At 58.0% G+C, this 25,926-nt stretch overlaps 1 protein-coding gene across 2 annotated transcripts in view; it reads left to right on the forward strand.

Moving 5' to 3' along the window:
- TSPEAR (thrombospondin type laminin G domain and EAR repeats) overlaps nt 1-17,655 on the forward strand; it is a 140,422-nt gene extending 122,767 nt beyond the window's left edge. The window contains exons 8-12 of one of the 2 annotated variants that reach the window (XM_036994918.2): nt 141-327; nt 1,494-1,723; nt 11,475-11,662; nt 13,707-13,808; nt 17,149-17,654. In XM_036994918.2, coding sequence (XP_036850813.1) covers nt 141-327; nt 1,494-1,723; nt 11,475-11,662; nt 13,707-13,808; nt 17,149-17,302 — 861 coding nt within the window. In that variant the 3' untranslated portion in view covers nt 17,303-17,654. Of the gene's footprint in view, nt 1-140; nt 328-1,493; nt 1,724-11,474; nt 11,663-13,706; nt 13,809-17,148 lie in introns of both variants that reach the window. The other variant, XM_073231243.1, reaches the window with a different exon arrangement.
- The last annotated feature ends 8,271 nt before the right edge of the window (nt 17,656-25,926 follow it).

Consider the following 25,926-nt stretch of genomic DNA (forward strand, 5'->3'; position numbering starts at 1 on the left):
CAGGGCCATCGGAGGGGCAACGGTGGGGGCGCTCACACTCTGCCCCTTTGCCGTTTGGACAGAGACACCATCAGAGGCTTTCGGCAGCAGACTCCAAGTGCAGATCCCAAAAACCGAGGGTCCTGAATCCTGTCTTTCAGATATTTCTGGCTGTGGCTAATTTTGAACCAAATGAAAAGGGTCAAGAGTTCTCCATCATTTACAAATGGAGCCAGAGAAAGCTGAGGTTCACACCATACCAGAGGGTCCCCACCCACAGCGCCCGGGACTGGGAGGCCTTTGAGGTGGCAGGGGAGCACTTCCTGGCCGTGGCCAACCACCGGGAAGGTAGGAGCCTCTGACCCCGGGGAAGACAACCTGGGCGGGGCATCATGTGCCTGCAGGCTTCATTTTCATTAAAAACTATAATAAATCGCACTTGGCCCGATTCCTCCGGCTCTGCCGTCTGACAGTGGTGCCAAAGGGTGAACATACCTGTCCAGGTAGGAAAACAGACATGTGGTCTGTGTGGGCCCTAAGGAGGGAGGGAGGAAACATGGGGCACCTGGCTGCAGAGACCGCCCCACTGAAGCTAAGCACCAGCTAGCTAACTGGCCTCCCAGGAGGTGCTGGCTGAAATGGGTGTGAAGGTGAGTGACTGTCCACAGGCCCAGTGCCAGGCCGAGGACGCCGGCTACGCAGGCCTGCTGACACCGTCGCTGGAAGGATGTGGGGCCTGGGTTCCCAGAGAACAGGCTCATCCATTCTGGACAGAGTCTGTGTGATGCATGGGTGCAGACGGGGGGCAGCCTGGTGGGCAGGGGAACCTGGTTTCTGGGCCAGGACCAGTGCTGGGCCAGCCCTCTGCAGTTCCCCGTCCTGTGGCCAAGGGGTGCACAGGGCCTGAGGCAGCAGCTGGCCCTGCAGGGTGCCTCTGGTCTAAGCTCTTGCAGGCTCCATGGCTCAGCGTTTACCCAGTGTGTGGCCCGCCAGGTGTCTGTGGTGGGCCTGGGGAGGAGATTCCTCCACTCTGCTCGTAGGCAGAGCACCCCAGGAGCTTGCTCGCAGGTGCTCCCCCCTGACAGTGAGTGTGCCAGGAGGGGCTGGTTCAGCCAGGGACAAAGTGGGGAGGGTCCAGGGAGCATGATGTGGGGGCTTCCAGGCATAGGGAACAGAATGTGGGGAGGCCTGGCCTGTGGGGGCAGTGAGAGCAAAGGGGGGACGCAGGCAATGTGAGAGGTGAGGCTGGGGGGCCGCATCGGAGACACTGAAGGACACAGTGGGGGTCTGGAGCCATCCAGGCAGGGGGCCCACAGGGGTTTTTGGTGGGCACAGGGCAGGGGAGTGGTTGCCAGGGCAGCACAGCACAGAACAGAGTGGGACCAGGGCCCTAGCAGAGGGACCAGCCGGGTGCAGGGGCCCCGGTGCAGGCCCAGGCTGGCCAGGGATCCGCTGAGGCGGCATGAGGCTGCAGAAGCCTGTCCCCTGCCCCGACGAGGCCACTTGGCTTCCAGGCGACGACCACAACATCGACAGTGTCATCTACAAGTGGGACCCGAGGACACGCCTGTTCAAGGCCAACCAGACCATCCCCACGTCGGGCGCCTATGACTGGGAGTTCTTCACCGCAGGGCCCTACTCCTTCCTGGCGGTGGCCAACGCCTTCAACGGCACCTCCACCAAGGTGCTCTCCTACCTGTACATCTGGCTGGTTGGCTCCTTTCGGCCTTTCCAGTCCTTCCTGGTAAGCTGCTGCACGCCAGCCTTGTGTCCTGGCGCCACCCCTGCCTGGTGTCAGTCGCCTGGCTATGGGACATGGTTGGCATGGGGGCCAGGGATCCAGCAAGCCAGGACCAGTGCTGGGCTAGCCCTCTGCCCCAGACCCTCCTCACACGGGTGCCTCCCCTCCAGGCCCAGGCCCTCCTTGCCTGGCGTCTCCCCCATCAGGCTCAGGTGCAGTCCATGTGGCCCACAGCAGCCTGCCGCCATAAACATAGCCTGGGGAGCCCTAGGAGGTGCGGAGGGGGCCCTGGCCCTGCCCTCCTGCTGGTGCGGATTTCCTGGGCAGGCCCCCAGCCCAGCCCACCTTGGCATCGGGTGTCAGGTGCCTGCCCTGGGGCAGCCAGGCAGTTGGCCTCTGGCCTGGCCCTGGGGGCAGTGGGGGCACTCTCCACTCCTGCTTCCGACCACCATGGCCCTCTGCTGGTTCCAGTCTCCATGCACTGGCTGGCGAGATGGCTGAGTCAAGCCTGGCAGCGAGAACTTATTAGTGTGGGCAGTGCTAAGTAACCCAGCCCCATGTGGGGGCCCAGGTTCTGGGCAGGGTGATGAGAACTGTGGGCAATGCTGGGTGGGGCCTGCGTTTGCCCATGCTGGGCATGAGGAGCAGGAGCTTGCTGCTCATCTGTTTTCCGGATAGACTCATGGGAATTCCCTTTCTATTTGCTGGAATCAGAGTGGACAGGAGGTTACTGCCAAGGAGAGTCTCCTTCCTCCTTGGAGCCTTCCAGAACATCCCCTTGCTCGGCTCTCTGCCCCAGCAGAAGTGCTCCAATGTCCCTTTGCACCATGAGTCAGTGACCGCCTGGTGCCCAGTGAGGGCCCATGTGTGTGATGCCCACAGCCCAGCAGCTGTGGGCAGAGGAGGGGCGGTGCAGGTTCTGGACCTCCAGGAAGATGCCCAGCAGGTCTCTAGGAGGATGGGAGGGGAGTTGGGTTTTGCTGTGTAGCCCCTGCACTTAGACCAGAAGCTGGGTGGAGGCTGGTGGGCCTTTAGGGCTGCACCGACTGGAAACACTCTAGAATATTCTGCAAGCACCATCTTTCTGGATATGCCTGGAGGCAGCACATGGGGGGAGTTTCAGCACCAAAGGGAGAGATGAAATTCAGGATTCAAGAAAGAGCATGGCATGGGGAGCAGTGTGGGCACCGAGATGCTGAAGCTGGGACTGTGGGTGGTGGGCTCACAGACACCTCGTGCCAGTAGCAGCCCCTCCCCCAGGCATTCAGGGAGCCACGCTCTGCCCACCCCCACCCCCAAGGTTGAGGCCGCACCTGCACAAGCTGCCTACTCCCTGCCTTAGGTCCAGTACCACAGCCACAGCAGAGCCTGGGGCTCTATCAAGACTGCCCATGGCTGGGGACAGCTCCCTTAGGGAGTGACATGAGGACAAGCCCCAGAGGGCAGGGGAGCTGGCAGGACTGCAGCCGGTGTGCAGGCAGAGGGCAGGCTGCCAGGAAGAGCCCCATACTGTGGTGGCCCTCCAGCTGCTGCCAGCGTCCAGAGGTGCTGGGCAGGGGAGAGGGAGCCAGGGGACCGCCATGCCAGGTGGGGAGGTGGCAGCGCCCAGGGAAAGCATGGACACCCTCAGGAAGCAGAATTCTCCAGGGCTGTGGGTGGGATGGGCAGCATGTGTGCCTGGGGAAGAGGCAGCAGGATCTTGAGTCTCCTGGCGCAAGGCCAGGGGTGCCATCTGAGATGGGGCACACTGAGGGGCACGTGGGGTGGGGTGAGATTCCCTGCAGTGGTGCGCTTCCCTAATGGCCCGGGGACGTGAGCAGGGACAGAGGCTCCTGCTGGCTGCACGGTGACCCCGTGAAGTCCCCACGTCATGAGCCTCACCTGCGTCCTCCCACTAGGCCCCCGAAGCCACGGGGAAGTCCTGCCACAGGTCCCTCTCACACCTGGGAAACCGTGAGGCTGTGGGCCTGCTGCTGGCAGAGCCAGGCCTGGCACCAGAGGGCGTGAGGCTTGCTTGCTCGGTGCTGGGTGGCCTGTCTCCAGGACAAGTGCCTTCATGGTTCGCCATCTCTGCAGCGCTTCACAGGCACTGGGGCTCCAGAATCCAGCGTGGGTGCTGTGGGCTAGCCGACAGTGTGCCTGGGCACACTCTGAGGGACCGGCATTGTGCAGCGGGCTGACCTGGGGTCTGCCTGTCGGATGACCGAATCTCTGACTTGGAGTTAGGCCCCTGGCCTGAGACTGGAGGCAGGAGGGGAGGAAAAGCCAGGATTCCCAGCGAGGTCTGGGCAAGCAGGGACGGTGGTTCAGAGTGAGGACGATGGCTGGGGCAGCAGTGGAAGGTCCCGCGGGGGCCAGGACAGGTGGGCAGGTGGCAGGCCCTGTGGACTCTAAATCTCGGGCCACCAGCGTCTCAGGGGCACCCAGACAGCCAATGGGCTGGTGGATGCCCTGCCCTGAGCCCGCCCAGCCTGAGAAAGGGTTTCGGGGCTGCACTTCTGGAGGGAATGTAAACACACCATGGGAAGGACAGCCTGTGACAGCCACAGCAACTGAGGACTTTATTCTGAAAGAAGGTTTGGGTGGTTATTTCTGGTTACCAGAGAGCCAGGGTCGGGGCAGTGGCCTCTGTGTTTCCTAGGAGCTGAAGTGCAGGCTTTCTGGGCAGCCATGCCAGGTTGTCGGGCTGTCAGACCATGCCTTTGACATGAGGATGGGCCTGCAGTTGGGTTGTGGGGTGCACTTTGGAGGTTATCATCCTATAAATGCTAGCACTGTGATCCTAAATTTCCACATTTGAGCAGTTTAGAAAGGTCTTCATTACAGCCCTTCATCCAGGGCCACAACCAGCTGCCCCAGCTCCGTGGAGCCCAGCCGTGGGAAACGCCACCACCTGCCATCCTCACCATTAAACACAGGCAACTAAGGGTCTCCACATGTTTGGCAGAGGCCCCGACCCTGGAAGAGTCAGGTGGAAATACATACACGGACCCACCCACACCAGAAGGAACCCTGCTCCATCCAGACATAGAAGAGGATTTTAAAAAATTGTGTTCGTCTTCAGAAGTACCCAAGAAGATACAGCATTTATAACGTAAAAACAAAACCATTATTAGGAAGGTGTTCTTGGACCAAAACCACACTTGCAGGCATTATAAGAAGATATCATCAACGTGATTTGAAAAGAAAGGTAGGGAAATCTAGAATATAGAATAAAAAAGATAGACTCAATCCCAAAGATCTGGAAGCCAGTTCAGCAGAGTTCCAGGAAGAGCAAAGACAGTGAGGGGGTCGTCCCAGAAAAACCAGAAACCCCCCAGACCTGCGAACGTGCACCAGGAGGGCGGGGAACTCTGGTCGCCACAGCTGTGGCAGAGGGGAGTCACCCGGCTCTCCTCTGCCACGCACGTGGCCTCGGGGGCCACAGCCAGGGATGGGCACAGGCTCATCCCCAGCTGCATGGATGCTGGCAAGTGTGGGCCCCGAGGCCACGTGCGTGGACACCCAGGGGAAGAACTAAGTGCATGTAACAAGGGTGCAAGTGGGACCCCCCAGGAGAGCACAGAGCAGCTGGGCTCACGGAGAAGGGGCGGGGCTCACAGGGAGGGCGGGGCTCACCGAGAGGGTGGGGCTCACGCTGGGAGGGCGGGGCACACTGAGAGGGGCGGGGCTCGGGGAGGGAGAGAGTCAGTGAGGCAGGGGACGGATTTAGGAAGAAGCAACCAGGAACTAGCTGGACAGCCACCTTATGGGGCATGCAGGGCCCAGGCGTGAAGTGAGGTCATAGCACAAAAGGAGTCTATTTGACCCACGTGGGGGACTGTCCCCAGGGGTGGTACAGAGCTCGGCCCACCATCAAAACCACCCAGAAGGGAAAGACCACAGTGGTGCCCTCCACTGAGAGAATGGAATTATGTGGCCAGGATGGTGTAAGTGCCAAGGTAACTCAGTTTTGGAATCATCCTGAGGATGATGCGGGGGGACTTGGCCAGGGCCCAATGCTGAGGGCTTATATTGGGGTTCGTGAGCAGAGGGACATCCCAGCAGCTTGGGGGAAGGGCAGGGGAGGTGGAAGGTGGCCAGGACCCCCCTCCTTCACACTAGCTCCCACAGTGAGGCGTGAACTGGACTCCAGCTTGCCTGCTGCAAATCAGAGGGGCCTCCTCGGACCCATGAAGGGGGCAGTCACCTCGGCCCAGGCAGGGGCAGCTCTGTGTCAGGTTCTAGGCCAGGTACAGGCAGGCTGGCACCCCCAAACAGCAGGGCCTGATGGCCCCGGGCCCCACCTGTGCCTGGGCTCAGCTTGCTTCGCCTCCCATGGTCTCATCCCAGGAGCCCTGAATCCCCTGCTGGCAGCCTTTCTTGGTTCTCTTGGAAAAGCCTCAATCTACCACATACAGGGATGTTTAGAGATGCGTGTGCTCAGCTGTGAGTCCAACTCAGACCCATTTCACAGAGGAGAGGCTGGGCAGTGAGGGCCTGGCCGGAATGCATGGTGGCAAGTGGAAGGGCCCATCCACAGGTGCCCTGCATCCACGTGCGGTCCCCCCTCCAGGCCCGTGCTGTTGGGATGGAGGCAGGGCCGCATCCCCGGCTGGGGTCTCGGGAGTGAGAGGTCACTGCATGGCGGTGACTCCCTTCCGCTTGGGGCTGGCCCTTTGACAGACTACGGGCCCTTCATCCAAAGGGCCAGGACAGGACGCTGTACCTTGCCGGGCCCTCACCCAGGGTGCCCGGCAAGGCACCCTGGCGGCAGCTGGGAGGCATTCCCAAGACTTGGCGGGGGTGGGAGACGAGCCATCCAGGAAGGTGGACGCCACCCTGCATTTTAAGGTAGCATCAGAGAGCCAGCTCCAGTCTGCACCCGGCCCCTATTCTGCGGGCACCCTGAGGGGAGGCCAGCGGCAGAGGGGCAGAACCAGGCTAGCTGACCTGAAGGGGAGCAGGCCAGGGAGCATGGCGTCCAGAAGCAGGATGGCCCCAGCTGGGCTGCAGTGGTTGTGGGGGTGCACCTGCCACCCTTCAGGCAGAGCTGCCCGGGAGCTGCAGCTCTGGGGCCCATGCCCTGCATGCATCGGAGGGAGCAGCAGCTTCCCACCCGGCCCCGGAGGCTGCCTTTTCCTGTGAGCTGCAGCTCTTCACACCTCAGCAGTTCCTCAAAACCCACAAATGGCACTTTCATGTCTTGCCAGCATTTCGTGCTGTGTGAGGCCTCGGGTCCTGCAAAGCCTCAGCGTGTTTACTGTTTGGTGTGGGGTTTTCATCATCTTTCATGACTGAGCTTTGACGCCGCAAAGGCTGGGTGCAGAGAAGTGGGGGTGTGGGTGGAGACGGGCCACCCTCGTCGGACCCCTTCTGCAGGGGTTGGCAAGGCACTGGGTGCAGGCAGGTGTTGCAAGGCGGGGCAGGAGTGGGCAGGACCCTGGAGTTGCACAAGCTAAGCCTGGTTTGCACCCAGGGGTGCTGGCCGCCCACCCTGGCCACATTGCTTGGTCCATTCCCTAGGTCTCCCCCCTTCACACCAGGATTTCTAGAACCTTCCTTCCACTGGCAAAGACCAAGGCTCCAAGCAATCGAGAGGGGAGGCTGGTTGGCCCAGGGAGGTCTGAGCTGGGTGAGTCCAGTGAAGACAGGCTGTGTCCGCAGGACATCTGCCCCCAACTGCTGGGTTTCTGCTCCCTGGGCCGGCCGGCTCGGGAGCCTGTGGTCACAGTCATCAGATGTAGACCCAGCGTGGGGAGGGACCAGTGTCAGGGAGGGGAGCAGCTGACCAAAATTCAGGTTTGTTGCCTGGAAGGGGGGGCGCTGATGGACGTGCTGTGGGCGAACGGGCCGGTTGGGCCCCACAGGACCCCAGTGGAGAGGGTCAGTGAAGCCTAAGGAAGCTGTGAATCGGGGCAGGTGGAAGGGATGGGCAGAGGTGCAAGGGATGGCAGAGGTGCACAGAGTTATCAGCAGATGTGCCAAGGTGCTGGGTGACGCTGTGGGCTTGTGGGAAAGTTAGTCTCCACCAAGATCATAAATGTCCAAAAACAAATGAAAAGAGAGAGAGTCAAGAAAGTGGGTTAAGGTCCATTTCTGTAAGGAGTATGGTGCGAGGGTCCCTCTTGGGGGTCAGCACAGCCTGCACAATGCTGGCAGAGCTGGGAAGGACACCCAGAAGTCAGCCAGGGAGGTGCTGCCCCTGCAGCCTCCTGGGACGGGGACGTCACCCCCACAGCCTCCTGCCCCAGGGCCCTTTGTGGGGCTACCTGCCTTCCCCTGGCAGTGCACCGTGCTCCCCAGGCACTCCCAACCTTGATTCTTTGCTCCTTCAAAGCCAGAACCCAAGGGCCTCCTGAGAACCCAAGAACCCCGCAGCTGCCCTGCTGATAACTGGGAGCCCGCCCACCCCCGAGGGTGGCCGCCGGTGGCTCCAGGGGCTCCTGGCTTCGGGTCCTGGGAACACTGTCATCCCCGAGAGGTGCTCCAAGCCCACAGGCACTGTGCCAGGAGCTGCCAGGGCAGGACTCCAGGGGAATTCCTCTCAGAAGGAGGGAGGGAAGGGCCCGCCCAGCCCAGCAGGTGCCTGGCCACCTGTGCTCTGGTGCCAGGCAGGGTTTGGCAGTGCTGTTTGATGTGGGGATTTATCCCCTCCCAGGTGAGTCCCCAGGCATTTAGAATCAGTGGCCTGACAGCTCCCCAGGCCCCCACACCTCCCGCCCTGGCTGGCACGGCCCTGGGTGGAGACTCCCCACCCCTTCTCTTCTGAGCGGGAGGAGCGCAGCCTCTGGCCCACCCTGTGCCAGGTCTGGCAGCCCTGCGTGGGGAGGTGGGCCACTGGCGGGGACCCAGAGGCTCCATGCGGGTCTCGTCAGCCTCTGTCCATGTAAATCACCGGACGCTCAATTCAATTTGAGTTCTGGATAACCAACAAATAACTTTTTAGCAAAACATGTTCCAAGTATTTCATGAAATTTGCATGAACTGAAAAATCATTATTCATCTGAAATTCAAATCGAATGGGGTACCCATATCTGCTCTGTCCGGTGCCCCGACTCGGCTGGGCACACAGAGCAGGGCAGGACAAGTGCCCCCTAAACCATGCCTACCTGGGCTCCTCCTCTTTGTGCTGCTGGCCACTCCCTCACACTTCCTCCTCGCCTCCAGGACTTCTCCTGGGCTTCCAAAGCCCTGACAGCCCCTCCTGGGCCCCCATTTGTACGTCCCTTGCTGCCGGGGCTCAAGACAAGTGCCCTGCCCGAGAGCTGAGTAGCTCAGAGCTGGAAGGAAGCCGTAGCAACTGGGGGGCACACAATCCTCTCCTCAGACCAGCTGCTGACCCCTTGTGCTTTATGGGTGTGCATGCAGGAGTATATACACACATATATACACACAGGCAAGCATGCATGTGCACACATGTGGAGGTACATGTGTGTTATATACATGCATTCATGTAGGGGTGTGTGTGTGCCCATGTGTGCATGCACAGGCGCAGGTGTGGATATGTGTGGGTGTGTAACCATGTGTGCATGCACAGGTGTGTGTGCGTGCACAGGTACATGTATTGCAGGGTGTATTGCCCGTGTGTGTGCACAGGTACATGTGTGTGCAGGTATGTGCAAGCAGGGTATGCATTTACATGTGTGCACGTGTGTGGTTTCCCACTGATGTGGTTTCTGCAGCTCAGGCTTGGGAGGAGCCCATGATCCAGCAGTCTGACTACTCCTGGGAGGTCTCGGTGACATCACCAAGCTGGCACGAGTGACCCACTCCGCACCTAGTGGGTCTAGCCATCGTCCTCTGTGAAGCAGCACAGAGCAGACGATTCTGATGGCCCCGCCTGCTCTGGAGTTGTGGGGAGGCCCTGGGGGCAGAAATAGTGCCACGTTACAGGGCCAGAGCAAGGAGAGGATGCACTAACTCAGAAAGGCCTCAGCCCAGCTCCTAGCCCTGTGACACAGGTGTCCTGGCCCCTGCCCCTGCCCTTGTGTGTGTTACTCTTTGAGCCTAAGCTCCCTGCTTTCCACAACTCAGGACGGGTCCAGACCTGGTTCTCCAGCTGTGGCTCAGCCCATCAGGGACAGAGCCCAGAATGTTCTCAGCCAATGGCGCCCTCTGCTGGTCATGTGGAAACACTGCCCGGCTGGCCCGAGGTCCCTGTCCAGCGGCCACTTACCAAGGCCCACCGGGCGGGCCAGCCAGGCACTGAGACTGGCAGGGGACAGAATGCAGGCCGGGAAGCATGTCTTCACAAGCGGGAAAGTGACATCCAGGAGTCAAGGCGGGGGCAGTCTGTTGCAGCGAGTGTGTACCCCTTCTACCCAACACCTCAAGCAAAAGACGGTGTTTTCCCAGTTCCCAAAAGGGGCCTGGTGCCCCGTGCAGTCTTCTGGTCCCCTGAATCTTGATCCCATCCAATAAATTAATGAATATAAATATACTTTCAGCTATAGGACTTCCAATTGGCTCCTTTTAGAGTTTTTGTATCTCTCTGATTTTTCCTATCCTGTGGCTCATTACAATAGATTCTTATCATAGTTATTGTAAAGTTTCTGTCTGCTAGCTCCAACATTTGCACTGTGTTGTTTTATTTCTGTTTACTGTTTTTTTTCCTGATCATAGGTCCCATCTAACTGCCTGTTTCCCACTGGTTTGGTCTTTAGCCAGTTCTTTCAGCCTCTGAGCGGCTTTTTGCCTCCAGGTCCCTGGAATCTTGCCCCATGTGTGTGCAAGACCAGGGCTTGGGAGAAGCTAATGTGGTTGAACATCTAAACCTATTGGGGCCCCCCTTCCATGGTCCCTCCTCTCCAGGATATTCCCCTTCTGCCTCGAAACTCACCCTGGACTCCCCTGTCCAACCAGCCTTCTCGTCCCTCAAGTGCCAACCCAGTGGGCCATGGGATGAGGCACGTCCTCAGAGGAAAAGCCACATGACACACACGCTTCCCTTTGCTGAGGGGCCATGTACGCTCCAGCCTGTGCATGCCCTTGGCCATGCTCTGGAACCTTCAAACAGCTGTGTGCACTTTTTAAGTATTTCATCCAGCATTCACAAGCTGTTGGCAGGACAAGCAGTCTAATATGCATAATATCTCCCTCAGAACCAGGAGAAAGTCAGGAGACAAAAGTTTTAAAGATGATTTCAATGCAAAGTGTACCCACTGGGCTCCCGCAGCCCTCACCAGCCTGGAGATGGGGTCAATCTAACCCCCTTTCAACCACTGTAGGAACTGAGACCCCAGCATCCTCCATAGGCTGTGGTTTGGGCTCCCAGGGGCATTTCCATGCTCTCCCACCAGCCACAGGCCCTGCCACAGGGAAGGTAGAATGCGATTCGTGGAGAAATAACATGCTCAGGAACCCGGAGACAGAGCCAAGTGAAAACCTCAGGCCAGGGACAGCATGTAGTAAGGAAGAGAGGTACAACGAGGTTGCTTTGGAGTTCAGAGCTGGGACTGGAGGAAGCAGGGAAGGCTCCCTGGAAGAGGTGTTACAGCAGCTGGACCTCACCAGACGGGCAGCCCTGGGCTGTGGAGAGTGGGAGGCACAGATGGCCAAGAAGCACTTCACCCAGATTTCTTTGGGTATGGGTGCAGGTGGGCGCTCATATTCGTAAAGGGGGTGGTGGTCGGTCAGGCTGGGAAAGTGAGCAGAGCCAGGCGGGAAGCATCGCCTGTCCCGTGCCTGCAGCACAGCGTGAGTCGGAGCTGAGTCCGCGGTGCTGCGGCTGCACGGTCCCCGCTCATGCACGCCCTCTGCACTCCTGCCCCAGACATTTGGCGCCGCCGACTGGGAAGTGTTCCACATTGGAGAGAGGCTCTTCCTTGCTGTGGCCAACAGCCACAGCTACGATGTGCAGATGCGAGCACAGAACGATTCCTACATCATCAACTCGGTCATCTACGAACTGAACGCCACTGCTCAGGCCTTCGTTAAGTTCCAGGAGATCCTCACCTGCAGGTACACTGAGGCTGGTGGCCGGTGGGGGCAGGCGTGGCCTGCGAGGGACATAGCAGCAGATGAGCTCTTTGGCGTCATCAGCATCTCACTTCCCATGGGGCCTGTCTGGAGGAGGCAGCACGCCGAGCCTCAAGGGCAGTTCCCAGAGCCTGATACGGGGCGCCCATTCCTGCTGGATGTGTGTGCCCTGCACCTCCTCCAGGGGCAGCTCCGCGTTTCTGCGGCTCTGATTTGTGGTCTTGGCTCTAACTGCTTGCTGTGTGGGTGCTCAGTTGTCGCAAAGAGCGGTTTTTATTAAATTCACAGCTCAGTGCAGCCATCATCACAGGTAATCTAGAACATTCTCATCACCTGGCCCTCTACCTGTCTCTCGCTCCTCCCACCCACAGCCCCCAGCTACTGCCAATCTGCTTTCTGTCCCTGTGGATCTCCCCTTCTGGGCTTTTCATGGGGGTGGAATGCGTGGCACAGCCTTTGTGTGTGGCCTCTTCCTCGCAGCACGTTTCCAAGGCTCATCGTGCCGTGGCAGGTCAAGGCTCCGCTCCTTTTACTGAATACTGTTGCGCTGCACGCACGGACCACACTCACCCACCCAGCTGCCTGTTGATGGGCATCCGGGTTGTCCCCACCTTTTGCCCAGTGTGGCCCTGAAGGGTAAAAGTATGCATCCAGTTGAGTACAGGTCCACCGTGCAGCCCGGAGGCACAGCCGCACACCTTGCTTCCTGCAGTCAGAGCAAGTGTGGCTTCCTGCAGGAGCCGTGGTGCAGACAGAGCACCTCGGAACTCTGCTGTTGGCCTCTTTTCGTCGGGCCTTAGTTGTAGAACCCGTCAGACTGTCGGAATGATGCTGTCCCCGGCCACGCTCGTGGCAGGCATGGCACACTGGTCCTCTTCCATGGCCAGTGGAAGAGGGAAGGAGGGAGGAGCAGGCCCCACTGGCCTCAGCCTAGCCCAGCCCCTGTGTGTCCAGGACCTCGTGGGCCTCTGCCCCCAGGCCTGTTGAGGATCCTGCTCTGGGCCAGCACCCTCAGTCCCTCAAGGAAGGTGCCCACAGGCGAGTCTCCCCCAGGAGGGCCCCTCTGCTGCCTGAACAGGCTGCCTCCCTGAGGCCACAGGACATGGATGCACCAGTGGACTTTGGCAGGTAACCCACTCCTGCTGCTGGCGGCTGTGACCTGTTTCCTCATCCTTGACACAACTATGCCTATTTGCAGCAGAGAACCAGCTTCCAAGTGTAGGAGAACGTTTCTCTGTCAGCCCCTAAATGAGTGTCCAGAAGGAGCAAGCAGGTGACCTCGTGGCCCGCCAGGGTGCAACCAGCCCTCAGGGAGTGACCGCAGGCCTGGGGCTGTTTCTTTGGTTATTTCAGCCTCTTTCAAGTGACCCTCACTTGGCACTCCCTTCCTAACACTGGGCACACAGCCCGAGTGTCCATGGATGGATGATGGATACCCCAGATGTGGTCTGTCCACACAGTGGAATGTGTCCATCCTTAGGAACAAGGGGATCCTGACCCCTGCCACAACACAGGTGACCCTTGACGACAGGATGCCAAGTGAAATAATAGTCACAAAGGGACAAATACTGTAAGATTTCCCTACATGACTGCCCAGGAGCATTAGATTCAGAGCCAGAAAGCAGATGGTGGGGCCAGGCGCTGGGCTGTGGCGGTAAGCACCTTGTGGGGAGGGTTTCAGTTGGGAAGATGGAAGGTTCTGGAGGTGGCAATGGTTGCACAGCAGAGCGAGTGTGCCCCAAATCCCTGAGCCATACACTTCGAAGTGATTAAGGTGGCGAATTTTAGGTTATGTGTACTTTACAGTTTTGAAGTTGTTTTGACCTTTTTTACGACTGCTCTGCACCTCCCTGGAGTAGTAGACCAGCTCACCGTGTGGCTGAGAACCTAGCGTCCCCTGAGGCCCTAGCCCCTCCTCTGTGGATTTTGGGGTGGGGCCTGGGCCCCGAGCTCTGGAGTCAGGAGGGCCCCCTGGCAGTGTCTCTCATGGTCTTGCACCCTGACGTCTCCTTGCTGGTTTCCACAGTGCCCTGGACTGGGAGTTCTTCTCGGTGGGAGAAGATTACTTCCTGGTGGTTGCAAACTCCTTCGATGGAAATACCTTCTTGGTAAACAGTATTATTTACAGGTAAAGAGCTGCCAAAGGCCCCTTCTTCTCACCCCCGTCACCTGGGGTGGGCTCCCCTTCCCTGTAGGTAACCCCGGCTCAGAGCCACTCACAGGCCACAGGGCCCAGGGGGCCACCTGGTTCTGGGCATGCCAAGTGCAGGCCGAGTTGCGGCAACCCACTCCTGTGAGCTAGGTGGCCTGACAGTCATGCTGACACATGCATGACTATTGATTCTGGTCGGAGGGGCTGCACTTGGACACACCAGCTTGAGCTATGGACACTTTATACCATTACCCACTCCTGCCCAGGCCTGTGGTGGGCCTGCCCACCTACTGAGGGTCCTCCACAGTAGTGCCCCTCTCACAGGCATGGTGGCATTCTCATGAGAGTCTCCCTGGAGTTTTCCCAGTACGTTAAGCACAGCACCTGGGATGTGTTCCTTCCCACGTTCAGCTGCTCATCGTGATGACTTTTGCATCTAGCCACCTCACCAAATTACCTTATCAGTCCGAGCTGCTTTTCTTAAGAACTCATGGGATTTCTAAGGATGTAACTGCATCTATGAATACAAGCAACTTCGCCTCTTGACCTCTCGTGTTCTTACCACATAGGCTAGTTTTCTTAATTAGCTAGAAATCCCCAAACAGTCTGGAGGGAAACAGCGAGGGGCAGTGGACCCGTCTTGCCAACTTGGTGAGGAAAGTCACACCTTTCGGTCGGCTGGAGCGGCCACGTGACACCTGTGGGGTTTCCCTTGGGGTCCTTTAGCGCGTGGCGTGGTTCTGCTCCCATAATCTGCTGACATAATAATTTATGAGAGACTTCCTTGCGATCCTGGGATGAACACCACTTAATGACGCTGTGGAAATATTTAGCACACCATTGGCTTCCAGTTGTTTATGACTGACTCAGATTTTTGCATCTTCATAGCAAATGAAAAATTGGCTGTGGTTTCTTTTGGGGACCTACCTTTATACAGTTTGATATGAAGCCTAACTTAATAAATACACACTGCAGTTTTCCAGTGTTAACAAATCTCTCTGTAAAACAGGACATTTGATTATGGAGAACTTCACTGCTAAAAAAAAAAAAACAGTAGCAAACTGGGGAGACGCAGCCCTGGGATGTGAACCCAAAGTGTGCTCCACAGACACGAGAGGAGCTGTTTTCAGAGGAAAGTTTCTGCTGGGTCCCCACACCTGTCCGTGCCATGAGGGGTGCAGGGTCCCCACACCTGTCTGTGCCATGAAGGGTGCAGGGTCCCCACACCTGTCCGTGACATGAGGGGTGCAGGGTCCCCATACCTGTTCACGCCATGAGGGGTGCAGCCTTGTTCAGTCTCCTTGGGCTGATGTGGCCTCGCTGCTTGGCCGCCTCCCCAGCCTGTGGCTGAGCAGCAGCGGGACCATCCAGGGCCTGGCTCTGCCTTGGAGAACACACCTCATCTGTGGTTCTCCCGAGGACACCGAACGCCGTGGGGCCTCCTGTCAACACGCCGCCTCCAACCCCATGTGGTGCTGGGCCTCAGTTGGCCTGATGAATCCACCCTGTTTTCCAACATAGCTGGATTTTGGGGGAGGCAGTTTTGTCTTATCTCCACCACCTGCGCTTATGGACCAGAATAGGTGAAATAGGACTTCTTTACTTTCTTTATGATTAGGTTAAATGCAGTTATAAAGCCCTCTGAGCCTGATTCCTTTTTAATAGTGTCTCTTGAACAATTTTTCCAAGTTTGGTTATTGGTTTAATCAGCTTTGTCTTCTCTTCTACCTTTTCTCTTCTGTAGACGATTTCAGTCATCTCTGTCTTACCCGAAAAATCAAGTTTCTCTAGACTTCCTGACTTGTTATAACATAGAGTTTTCAACATGACAAAGTAGTTTGCAGATTTGTGTAGAAGAATATATTTTCAAAGATGGCCAAGAAAAATTTGAAGGAGAAGAGTGAAGGGGGGGCTGGCAGCACAGAAATAGTGTTAAAATAAATGCACGTGTAGGTGGGAGAGAAATCAGCCCAGAAGAGGGCCGGCCATTCTCCATCATTTAATGGAATACAGACCATATGTCAGTCCAATGAGGGAAAGACACAGTACTTAGTATCAGTCTCATGTAATGTTCTGTCTACACAAAAACATAGCTATTCCCCTGCTTCCTTTTATATACAAAAATAAACTCTAAGGATTAACTATCTAAATGTAAAAAATTAAATGACACAAATCCTAGAAGAAAAGCTGTGACTGTGTGACCTCACAGCTACACTGAGGAGGTGTGGGGACTGCCTGACACAAGGCTGGAAAGAGGTCACCACTTTGACTCTCTCAATTTAAGAGTTTTATGTGGAAAAAGACGTCCTATCAAAATAAAAAGACAAAGTATTTCCCATACATACGACAGAAAAGGAACAGCTGCAAATTAATAAAATATTTTTTCCTAATTCAGAAAAATGGGCAGAGGATATGAACAGAAATTATTGGAAGAAAATGTAAAAAATGTGAATAAACATATTTTAAGTTGTTTTTCTCCAAGCACAATGCTGATGCACTCCCCCACCGTCTGGAGCTGCTTAAAGGCTCTGGTGCTGAGTGTGGGAGGGGGGACCCCATCCCACCAGCCTTTATGGAACATACATCTAGAATTAAAGTTAAAACTGTCAAATTAAAATTAAGACTATCGTGCCTGTTGACCCAGGCACCCCAAGCTGGGGACTCCAGGCCACAGCAATGCACCTGCCTATCTGCAGCCTCGGGAAGGACTCAGCCTGGGGCCTTGGGCTGCGGTGGGAAGGCGCTGGGTGCACAGCCTAGCTCAGTGGGAGGTGGTCGCAGAGTGGTGAGCCAGGGACACATGTCCTTTGTTGAAAGTCAGACGATGCCTCACCTGTGTGGTGACCGTTGTGCATTTGAGGGCACGTGTCTCACTATCAATGCCAACCCCAGGAGTGAGCGAGGCCTGGCTCAGCCCCTGCAGTAACCCTTTGGACCACCAGGATCCACCCCTGTTCCCTGCCCCTTGGGGGCGCCTCCAGGACATGCTGGTCCAGGCAAGGATGCTGGGTGGATCTGAGGAGCTGTGGGGGTCTTAGAAGGGCAGGTTCCCCCTTCCCAGCCTCAGTTTCCCTCTGCTGGCTAAGAAGGCACCACCAAGCCCAGGTCTCTGTGATTGTGACTCAGAGGCTGATGCCCCCCCATCAGCAATGCTGGCTGTGGGGGCAGGGCAGGCTGGTGGAGGCCTAGAGAGCATCCCGGAAGGACCAGGCTGCAGACCGGGTGTGGTGGGAGCCCTAGGTGGACGGCAGCCCTGACCAGGCTACCACCAGATCCCTGCAAGCAGACTGCCAGGGCTGACAACATTTCTTGGCAGGTGGCAGGGTTACGAGGGCTTCGTGGCTGTGCACAGCCTCCCGACTTTTGGCTGCAGAGACTGGGAGGCCTTCCGCACCACCACCGGCTCCTACCTCATGTACTCCAGTGCCAAGGAGCCCCTCTCCCGTGTCCTGAAGCTGCGGACGGTCTGACAGCCCGGGCCGGGGATGGTGCAGGCCTCGCTGCGTCCCAGAAGCCTGCCCAAGAAGCCCTGGCATCTCCAGGGTCGCGCCCAGGAGAAGCCTCCATCTTCCAGCCAGAAGACCTGTCCGCCTCTCCTCCCTGGTGGCCGTTTGGTGGCTCAGTGGGCACTCCAGCTGACGAGTAGGACTGCTCCTGCAAGTCTGGCATCCTGCTTTAAAGGAAAAGGTCATACAAAAGTTTACCTCAAACCCAGTGGGGCCTCGTCCCCTCCCCTGGTGACACTCTGCCACTTGCCTGCCCAGACGCGGGAACAGGCTTAATGCTGTTCCATGGATGTCATGCCAGCTATTTATTGTACTCTGTCTACACTGACAAATATTTATGCTGCTCTTTACAAAAAGCAATGGCTGTATTGTGTGTTTTTGGTGGGGACTTGACCCTCTGCAAGCAGGTCACAGGGTGGAAAGCTCGCCCGGCCACTGCAGGGGACGTGCTGTCGGAACTCCAGTCACCTAGCTGGAGGGCACCTCTTCCGCAGGGAACGCCTCCTCCGGCCTGTTTACCCACAGGTGCACTAGGTCAGGAACCACAAGTGGTGCTCCGCATGGGTCCCACTCCTCCCCAGGGCCCGCCCCCGGGCACCCTGCCAGTCGGTGCCTCTGCCTGGGCTGGCCGCCAGTCCTGCAGCTGGCCTGGAGGGCATGCAGGCTGGCCTTGGAGGGCCTCCTTGGGGCCAGTGCTCTCAGCTCCTCGCATCGAAGGTCGGACTGACACCAGACGGGCTGCCTGCCTTTCTGGGACTGCTGCTGGTCTGGCAGGACACCTCCCCTGGGAACTAGGAGGAGGAGGAGAGGGGCCCTCCTCACTGGGCAGGCCTCCCAGGTTGAATGGAAATGCTCTGTGCTGGCAGCTTTTCTGGAAGAGCCCTGTGGGGTCACATCCGGCCAGGAGACCAGGGATGGTCCCAGACCAGGCCTATCCCATTGTCCAGGCCCTGCTGGCTCTGGGGAAGAGCCTCACTGCAGGGAGGGAGTGGGCGCTGGGCCACCTCCAGCGGGTGCTCAGGGGCCCGTGCTCGAGGGCTCACACTTGGTTCAGCTCTGCTATCTCTGTCCTGAAATTCCCAGTGATTTGTCTCCTCCGAGGTCACCCAGCCAGGGGCACAGAGGCAGTTCCAGCCGCCAGAGGCCTGGCTCCCGAGGTAAGGTCCCCCTGAGACCCGGAAGGCCCCTGCCCCAGGAAGGATTCCTTCCCTGAGCCTTCCCCTTTCAGTCCAGGCCAGACGGGGGATTTCAAGACTGTACCCAGGGCCCATGTGATTTCCAACAGCTGAGATTTTTCTAGAGCCTCCTTCAGGCCAGCGAGCGGGCCACATGCCACCGGGGGTGCTGGGGCTGACCTCTAATAAGGATGACCCTTCCAGGAAGAGTGGCAGAGATGGAGAGGGGGAGGGGACATCTGGAGCCCCAGGGGGCCTAGGCCAGCTGGGTATTGTGTCAGCGCTGGGTCTGCTGGCCCAGGGAGAGTGGCCTGAGGGTGTTACATAAAAATGCAGGATTCCCAGTTCAGACTGATTTGCGGATTGGCAACGAATGCTGTCTGTAGCGTACATGTGTCCCAAATATCCTGTAGACCATATACTAAACGAGTGTTTGCTGTGTATCTAAGATTCAATTCCAGGGGGCATCCTGCACTTTGCCCGGGTGCCAACTTCAAGGGGGGTGTGGAGGACAAGCCAGGCCTCCTGTGGCCTCTGGACGCCCCAGGGATGGGAGGCAGGCCCTGAGCAGAGACAGTAGGGACAATGCAGGCAGGCCAGAGCCCTTGGGGGCATCCTGGGGGCAGGGTCGCTGGGGCAGCCTGTTGCCTCTGGGGTCCCTCTGCAGGTGGTCCCCAGGAGAGCCCTGGAGGAGGGGCACCCATGCAAGAGAGGGGAGGCCACCCAGGCTGGGGGGCACCACCATCCCCCACAGGATGGTTAATTTTGTGTGTCAGCTGGGAGGGTGCTTTTGGACGACATTAGTGTTACTTGGGGAACACGGAGAAAGTGGTGGCTTCCCGGCATGGGGGCTTCCCCAGTCAGTGAGGCCCTGCAGGGAGCAAAGGCAGCCTCCCCAGGCAAGAAGGGTTCTAGGCAGCCTGCCCTCAGACCGGCCCGCCGTGGGCAGATTAGGCCTCACTGCCCCCACAGTGGCCTGAGCCAGTTCCTCCTGGGAACCGTCTGCTCTGTCGGCACTTGGGTCGCCGTCTCTCTGTACAGACGGCCCTGCGGACATGCCCAGACGTGAAGGCCTCCGGAGGCTGGGTGTCTCTGCGTGACGCCACCGGCCAAGTCCCCAGCGCCGAGCCCCATTCACCTGCGGGGGAGGGCGAGCTAGGTGCTGTCCCGAGCCCCCACCCTGCACACCTCCTCTCTCTGGGGGTGACTGCGCTGGCGCCCGCTTTCTCACAGCCCCTCAGGTGTCACTGCAGCATCAGAGTAACACTCAGGGCCTTGGCCTTGCCCAGGGCTCAGGCAGTCACAGGCGGTGCCACCTGAGCCCCGCCCCAGAACTCTCATCTACTGATGCTACAACCGTAAATCATGTTTGTTCAAACTATGAGTGCAAATATGAGGGGGGATGTGTAGAGAGCATTAGATGTTTACATCTTTCCAAGGAAGCGCTTCTGGGTTTCGTCCTGTTGATAGGAGTTTCCACAGGGGCACACGGCTCCAGGCGACTCTGCGTGCAGTTGGATGTGGCCACATTACTGTTGCTTGACAGCTGTTCAGGCTCCTCCGGGCGAGGTTCTGAGTTTGCTGAGCCACCAGCCTTTGATAATCCACAGGCCTTCTTTGCAACAGTCTTTGCCGCGATAAATAACACCTTAAGAACTTCTTTGTACAAACTGCATTTTTCTCTGGGGTCACTTTGAGGTGGTGATTTCCTGCAGAAACACTGTCCTTGGCCATTCTCACAGCTGCTCCCTCCAGGGTGCCCTCCTAAAACCTCACCTGGGCCCTTGGTGGGCCTGTCAGGGACCCCCACCTGCTCCACCTTGTGCCAGGTTAGTAAGTGGAAGATCGTGACAAAATCTCATTTTCACCATGGCCATCGCGCCTGGCGTTGGGATTGCTGGACCTTCTCTATAGGCAGCCCTTAACCTCACTGCCACAAGCATGTCCCCGGCCCTCCGCAGCTCCCTCACGCCCCATGTGCATGCACACACAACAGAACTACATGCACACACTCTCCCATGAGCATAAGCACATGCTCACAAACACACAACACACTCACACATGCACACACATGCGTGTACACATCTTCCAGTCCCTTCCGGCCAGGGGCTGTGGTGTCCTGGCAATCAGCTCGGTGCAGGCTGATGGTCAGGGTGGCCATGGCTGTCTGCTCGTGCTGGGTGCCCACTATGTGCCGGTAGCCCACTGGGCCTTCAAACACATGCAGAACCACACAGTCCTGGCCGCCCTTAAACCCTCCAGGGGCTAAAACCCAGGGGGCTCATGCTGAGCCCCGAGGCCCTGGGACGCGAGGCTGCCCTCCCCTCCCCAGGCAAGGCTCCAGGCCCCCAGTTTCTGGCCCACAGCGGGGCGGGGCTCCCCGCCACACTCCATCACACGCAAACGCTCACTCCCATCCCGCTTCACCTGCACTTCACTGCACCTCCTTTATACGCACTAGGCTCTCTCGTGCTTGCTCTCCACTGCCCTGGCCCCAGCGGCCTGCAGTGCGGAAAATCCCCTCACTCCCCGCCTCCCGGTGGGCGGGGCTCAGGTGCCGCAGGCCGCCCCCGTGGGCGGGACTCAGGTGCCCTCGGCCGTCCCCGTGGGCGGGACTCAGGTGCCGCAGGCCGTCCCCGTAGGAGGGGCTCAGGTGCCCTCTGCCTTCCCCGTGGGCGGGGCTCAGGTGCCACAGGCCATCCCCATGGGCGGGGTTCAGGTGCCCTCGGCGGTCCCCCTGGGCGGGGCTCAGGTGCCACAGGCCGTCCCCGTGGGCGGGGCTCAGGTGCGGCTGTGCTGGGTGCACACTGCTGAGGAATGGGGTCCAGTAGGACTGTGAAGTACAGGGCTTTCCAGCCCTGACAGTTCAAGCCCAGGTTCTCTCATGACTGTTGAACTTATGCATATCACAGAACCCGCCTCTCACCCCCACCCCACCCGGGTCCGGGGTTCCCCTCAGGCCTAAAACGGAGAAAACCGCTCCCTTGGGCGTGGCAGGGATCATGCGGTGCGAATGCCTGGCCGTGCGCAGTTCCTCGGCGGCTGTGGGGTGCACAGCAGGCCGCGCAGGCTGTCACTTAGCTGCCTAACCACGCTTTCCTGACCCAAGCTGGATCCCTCAAGTCACATCGGAAAGAAAATGCGGGCTTGCCCTACTTTTGCCCACAGACCCGATGACTGAAACCGCACGCCAGCAATCAAGTTCAGCAATAACACAAATGCCCAAGGGCCGTTTCCTCACTCTGGAGGGCTGGCTTAGGATCCGGCGAGCCTGCAGGAAAAGAAGGGGCTCTGTGGCTCTTCCTGTGACTCCGAGGTATTATTGTTAATCCGGTAAGGGCTCCTGTCTTTGCTTGATTTTATTTAGACTTAATTTAATTTTATTTAATCAGCTTGCGCAGATCTTAAACATTCTGTTCAGGGAGTTTTGCCAATTGTCCACATCCATGTAGCTGTCCTCCAAACGAGGCCCCCAGGGCAACCTTGAACCCCATTCCGGTCCATCCCCACCCTGCCACCCGTGGCTTTCTGTCACTTGTCCATGTTGGATTTCCTGATTTCGTTCTGTGGAGCCACGCAGCCTGCACTCCACGCCTGCCACGTTCACTCAGCTCAGTGTGTCTGGAAGCCCCCCGAGTTCGTGCATCAGCAGGTGGCTCATTCTTATGGCTGGTTTGTATTCATTTTTATTCCGTATTCCACCTTACAGATATTCTGCCACTTGGTTATCCCTCCTATTGATCAACTTCAGGTTGTAAACCATTCAGGGTTGCTATAAACCTCACTGAATAGTTTTTGTGGACACGTTTTTATTTCTCTTGGTAAACTGTACAGGCAGAACCACTGGGTTATAGCACAGGTAGGTGATGGCTTAGCTTTATAACAAACCACATGTTCCCCAAGGGACCCTTCCCATGGCCTTCATTCTCCTAACAGCACAAATCACTCTCAGACCCATGCCACAGGTTTACCACGAAACACTCTAGCCCTCTGCTCTGATCACTGCTGTGCCCCAAGGCCTGGGGGTGCCCCCTGATGGTACCAGAGTCCCAGCAGCTCCAGCCTGCATGGTGTGCAATGGAGAAGACAGCGTGGCACCCTGCCTATGGTGTGCTTGCCCCACAGAAAAGCACAAGAGTGTGAGCTAGAAACCTGCTGGTCTCGGTAGGAGAATCTTGTGGGCTCAGTTAACCAATAAATGCATAAAAGTATCTGAGCCCAACTTCTGCTTCATTTCCATGGTAAGAGGACCGCAGAGTGCCAGAGGGGCAGGCGCCACCCACTGTGTGCACAAAGCCATGGGTGGGGTTCCGTGGCTGCTGTAACAAACTGTCACACATTAGTGGTTTCAACAGTGGAAATGTACTGCCTCACGGTTCTGGAAGTGAGAAGCACCCCCCGCCCCCAAAGTCATTGTGGGCAGGCTGCCTTCCTTGAGTGGCTCTAGGGGCTGCCGTACGGGGCCTGCCTGGCTAGTACCTGAAGTGGGTGCAGCGGGGTGCCAGCTGAGCATGGGGTAACAGGTGCTGAGGTCTCTGGGGAGCAGAATGGCCAATGCCCATCCTGGGGGAGAACCTCTCGCTGACCCTTGCGATAGACCAGTGCCCTTGTGGGAGTGGGCATGGGGGCCTCCAGCCTGGCCCTAGGTGCCACCCTGCACGTGGGCTTGGCCAGTGGACTCTTGGTGAAGTCCAGCTTGGGGGTGACCACTGCTCAGAGCTGCCTCCGGGTCCTCATCACTGGCCTTTGCAGCATCTGAGTGTTGGGGGGCTGGCTGGCTGGAGGGTGTGTGCCTTGATGCCGTGCTCCCATTCCCTCTCTGGCCAGCATCATGGCCATGGTGCCAGGTGCAGACCCTGCCACATTCAGCTCCCAGTATGGGCATCTGGCTCCTGGTTGGTGGTACAGGGATGGCACCATGGGCCAGGCTCATGTTCTGCATCCCATGCAAGGCCTTTCTTCAACCTGGTGCTAGCCAGGACACCTTTCGATTGGACCATGCTCCAGGGTCTGCACTTCCTAGAGTGAGAACGTCCAGGCCTGGGCATCCGAGGGCCAGACCACAGCCTAGCTCTGCCCAAACAGCCAAACCCTGAGCTCGTCTTGTCATCGCTCTCCTCTGGACCTCTTGGGTTTCTCATCTGAAAGTAGAGTCTGCTGACCACACTGGGCCCCTGTAAGAATCAGCAGTGGCCCCTCGTGAGCAAGCCCAGCCAGGGGTTCGTGCTGGCTGCTGCCTCTCCCTGGTGGGCAGCCCTGCCCTGGGCACACCCAGCAGCCTGAGGGGCCTGCTGATTTCAGGCGCGCTTCCTGCAGGCTGTGTCGTATAGCTGCCGCTGGGCCTCGGGTTTCTCCCATCCTAGCCCAGCCTGCCATAAGCCGCTCCCCCTCCAACCCACCTCCCCACCTCTGAGCCTGGGGGCCATGCAAGGCCCTTCCTGAAAGCTGACCCAAAGCACCTGCCTGTCAGACATGAGGTTCCTTCTCGGGATCCCAGCCCTGCACCCAGCCTGTCTCATGGGGAGCCCCTCCCATCTGCCAAGGGGGCCTCAGGCCTCCCCTGAACAAGGGGATATGACGAGTGTGTGCACACACCTGCCGCAGGGGTGTGTGGGTGAGCATGCATGCGCGTGTGTGCCCTGCTGTGCTCCCACACTGTGGCCCCCGCCTGCTCCCCAAGGGCCCTTCCTCCGGGAGGGGTGCTCCCATCCTGTCTCTCTGGAAAGGTCAAGGAGCGAGGCCAGCAGGTGGCGTGAGCTCCTGAAGATGCAGCATTCAGTGTACAGTGACCCCAAGAACCAAGACTCAGTGATGGCAAGTAGGGTGGCCATGGGGCATCGCTGGCTTCTGCTCTGACCACGCTGGCCGTTCCTGAAGTGAGGAAGCCATATCAGTTCCCCAAGGCTGCCATACACTCTGTGGTCTATGCCACAGAAATTTATTATTTTACATTCTGGAGGTCCTGCAGCCTGGGGTGGAATCAGAAGCCTCCTGATGAAGCCACAGGCTGTTTTATCTGTCAGGGAGCTCTGTTCACCCAAGAGGCCTGGGAGCAAGGGCCTGAGTGGACACAGTGGACACCCATAGCCTCCAGACTATGACCTTGCAATGCTGCCTCTTCTGAAAGAAACCAACTCCCCAGCGTGACGGCTGAGCCCCAAGAGGCGGATACAGGCCCAGGGAACATCCCAGCCCATGCAAGGGTCGTTCCTCTTTATGGAAGATTCCAGCTGACAAATGGAGAAGGAATAGCAGAGCTGAGAATCACTGGTCTGGGACTCCCGGGAGCTAACAGACTTATGGGATGGGCCTCGGTGGCTGCTGACATCACAGAGACCACCAGAAGTAACTCCCTTCTGAGGGGGTCACACCGCCACAGCGAACTGGCCTTGCTAGAGAAATCAAATGGAACTATCCCTTTACAGGAGAAGGGACAGAGGATCATGCTGAATGGCGCGGCAGGGACACACCCAGCAAAGCCCAGAGGGGAGGGAGCCTGCAGGACAAACAACGGGTCTCAGCTGGACAGCTACCAGAGGACCCCAAGCAGACAGATGAGGAGCCCATTGGAGGAGCTGTGGGCGACGCGGCAGCCAGCAGCACTGTCTGAACATTATGGAGGTCCTGACTCAGGCAGACTTGGGAGCTCAAGAGACAGTCAGGGAAATGCGAGCAGTAGACAAATAAATACGCAATGACTCACGGAATCTTCATGATCTTTAGGCGTGATATGGTTTTGTGTGAGTGTGCTTTTGAGACCCTGTGTATAAAAGATTCCTGCTGACATATTCACAGGTGAGATTTATGGGTCCTAGGATTGCTTTAAAGTATTTGGGGGGCAGCAGGACAGTCTGTGGGCTTGAGGACCAAAGCAGCAGGCTGGAGCTGGGGTTGATGGCTGTGGGGCTAGTGGGGTGAACGTCACCACCCCAGTCTCCCTTTCTTGGTGTATGTGCGAAATTTTCTGTGATTAGATGTGACAACTGAAACACTGATAGAAAAACAAACGGTGGCCCATCCAAACGGCAGAGTAGCAGTCCACATTGCGTGCCACCCCTGCATTCAGAAAGGAGTCCACTTACATGAGACTTCTAGGAAAAGTGCAACCTCAGAAAAATGTCACCATTCTCACAGAGAGAACCCACTGGGCTGGGAGAAAAGGGTGGGTTGTTTGCAGCCACAGAGGGATTGCTCAAGGGACCTCTTTGGAAAGGGCAGGGCCTGGTGATGCCGTGGGGGACAAGCAGGCATCACTGATGTGGAAGGAGAGACCTCCCCTCATCCCAGAAGCTGAGGGGCAGGGCGGGTGCAGGAAGCTGGGGGAGAACCCCGGGTGTCCCTGGGGACACACGTGCCTGGCCAAGGCAGCTGGGAGCAGCAGGCCAGCCAGGCAGGCAGGGGCTCCAGCACCTG

The sequence above is a fragment of the Manis javanica genome, chromosome 3 (assembly GCF_040802235.1).
Source record: "Manis javanica isolate MJ-LG chromosome 3, MJ_LKY, whole genome shotgun sequence".
NCBI classification, from domain to species: domain Eukaryota; kingdom Metazoa; phylum Chordata; class Mammalia; order Pholidota; family Manidae; genus Manis; species Manis javanica.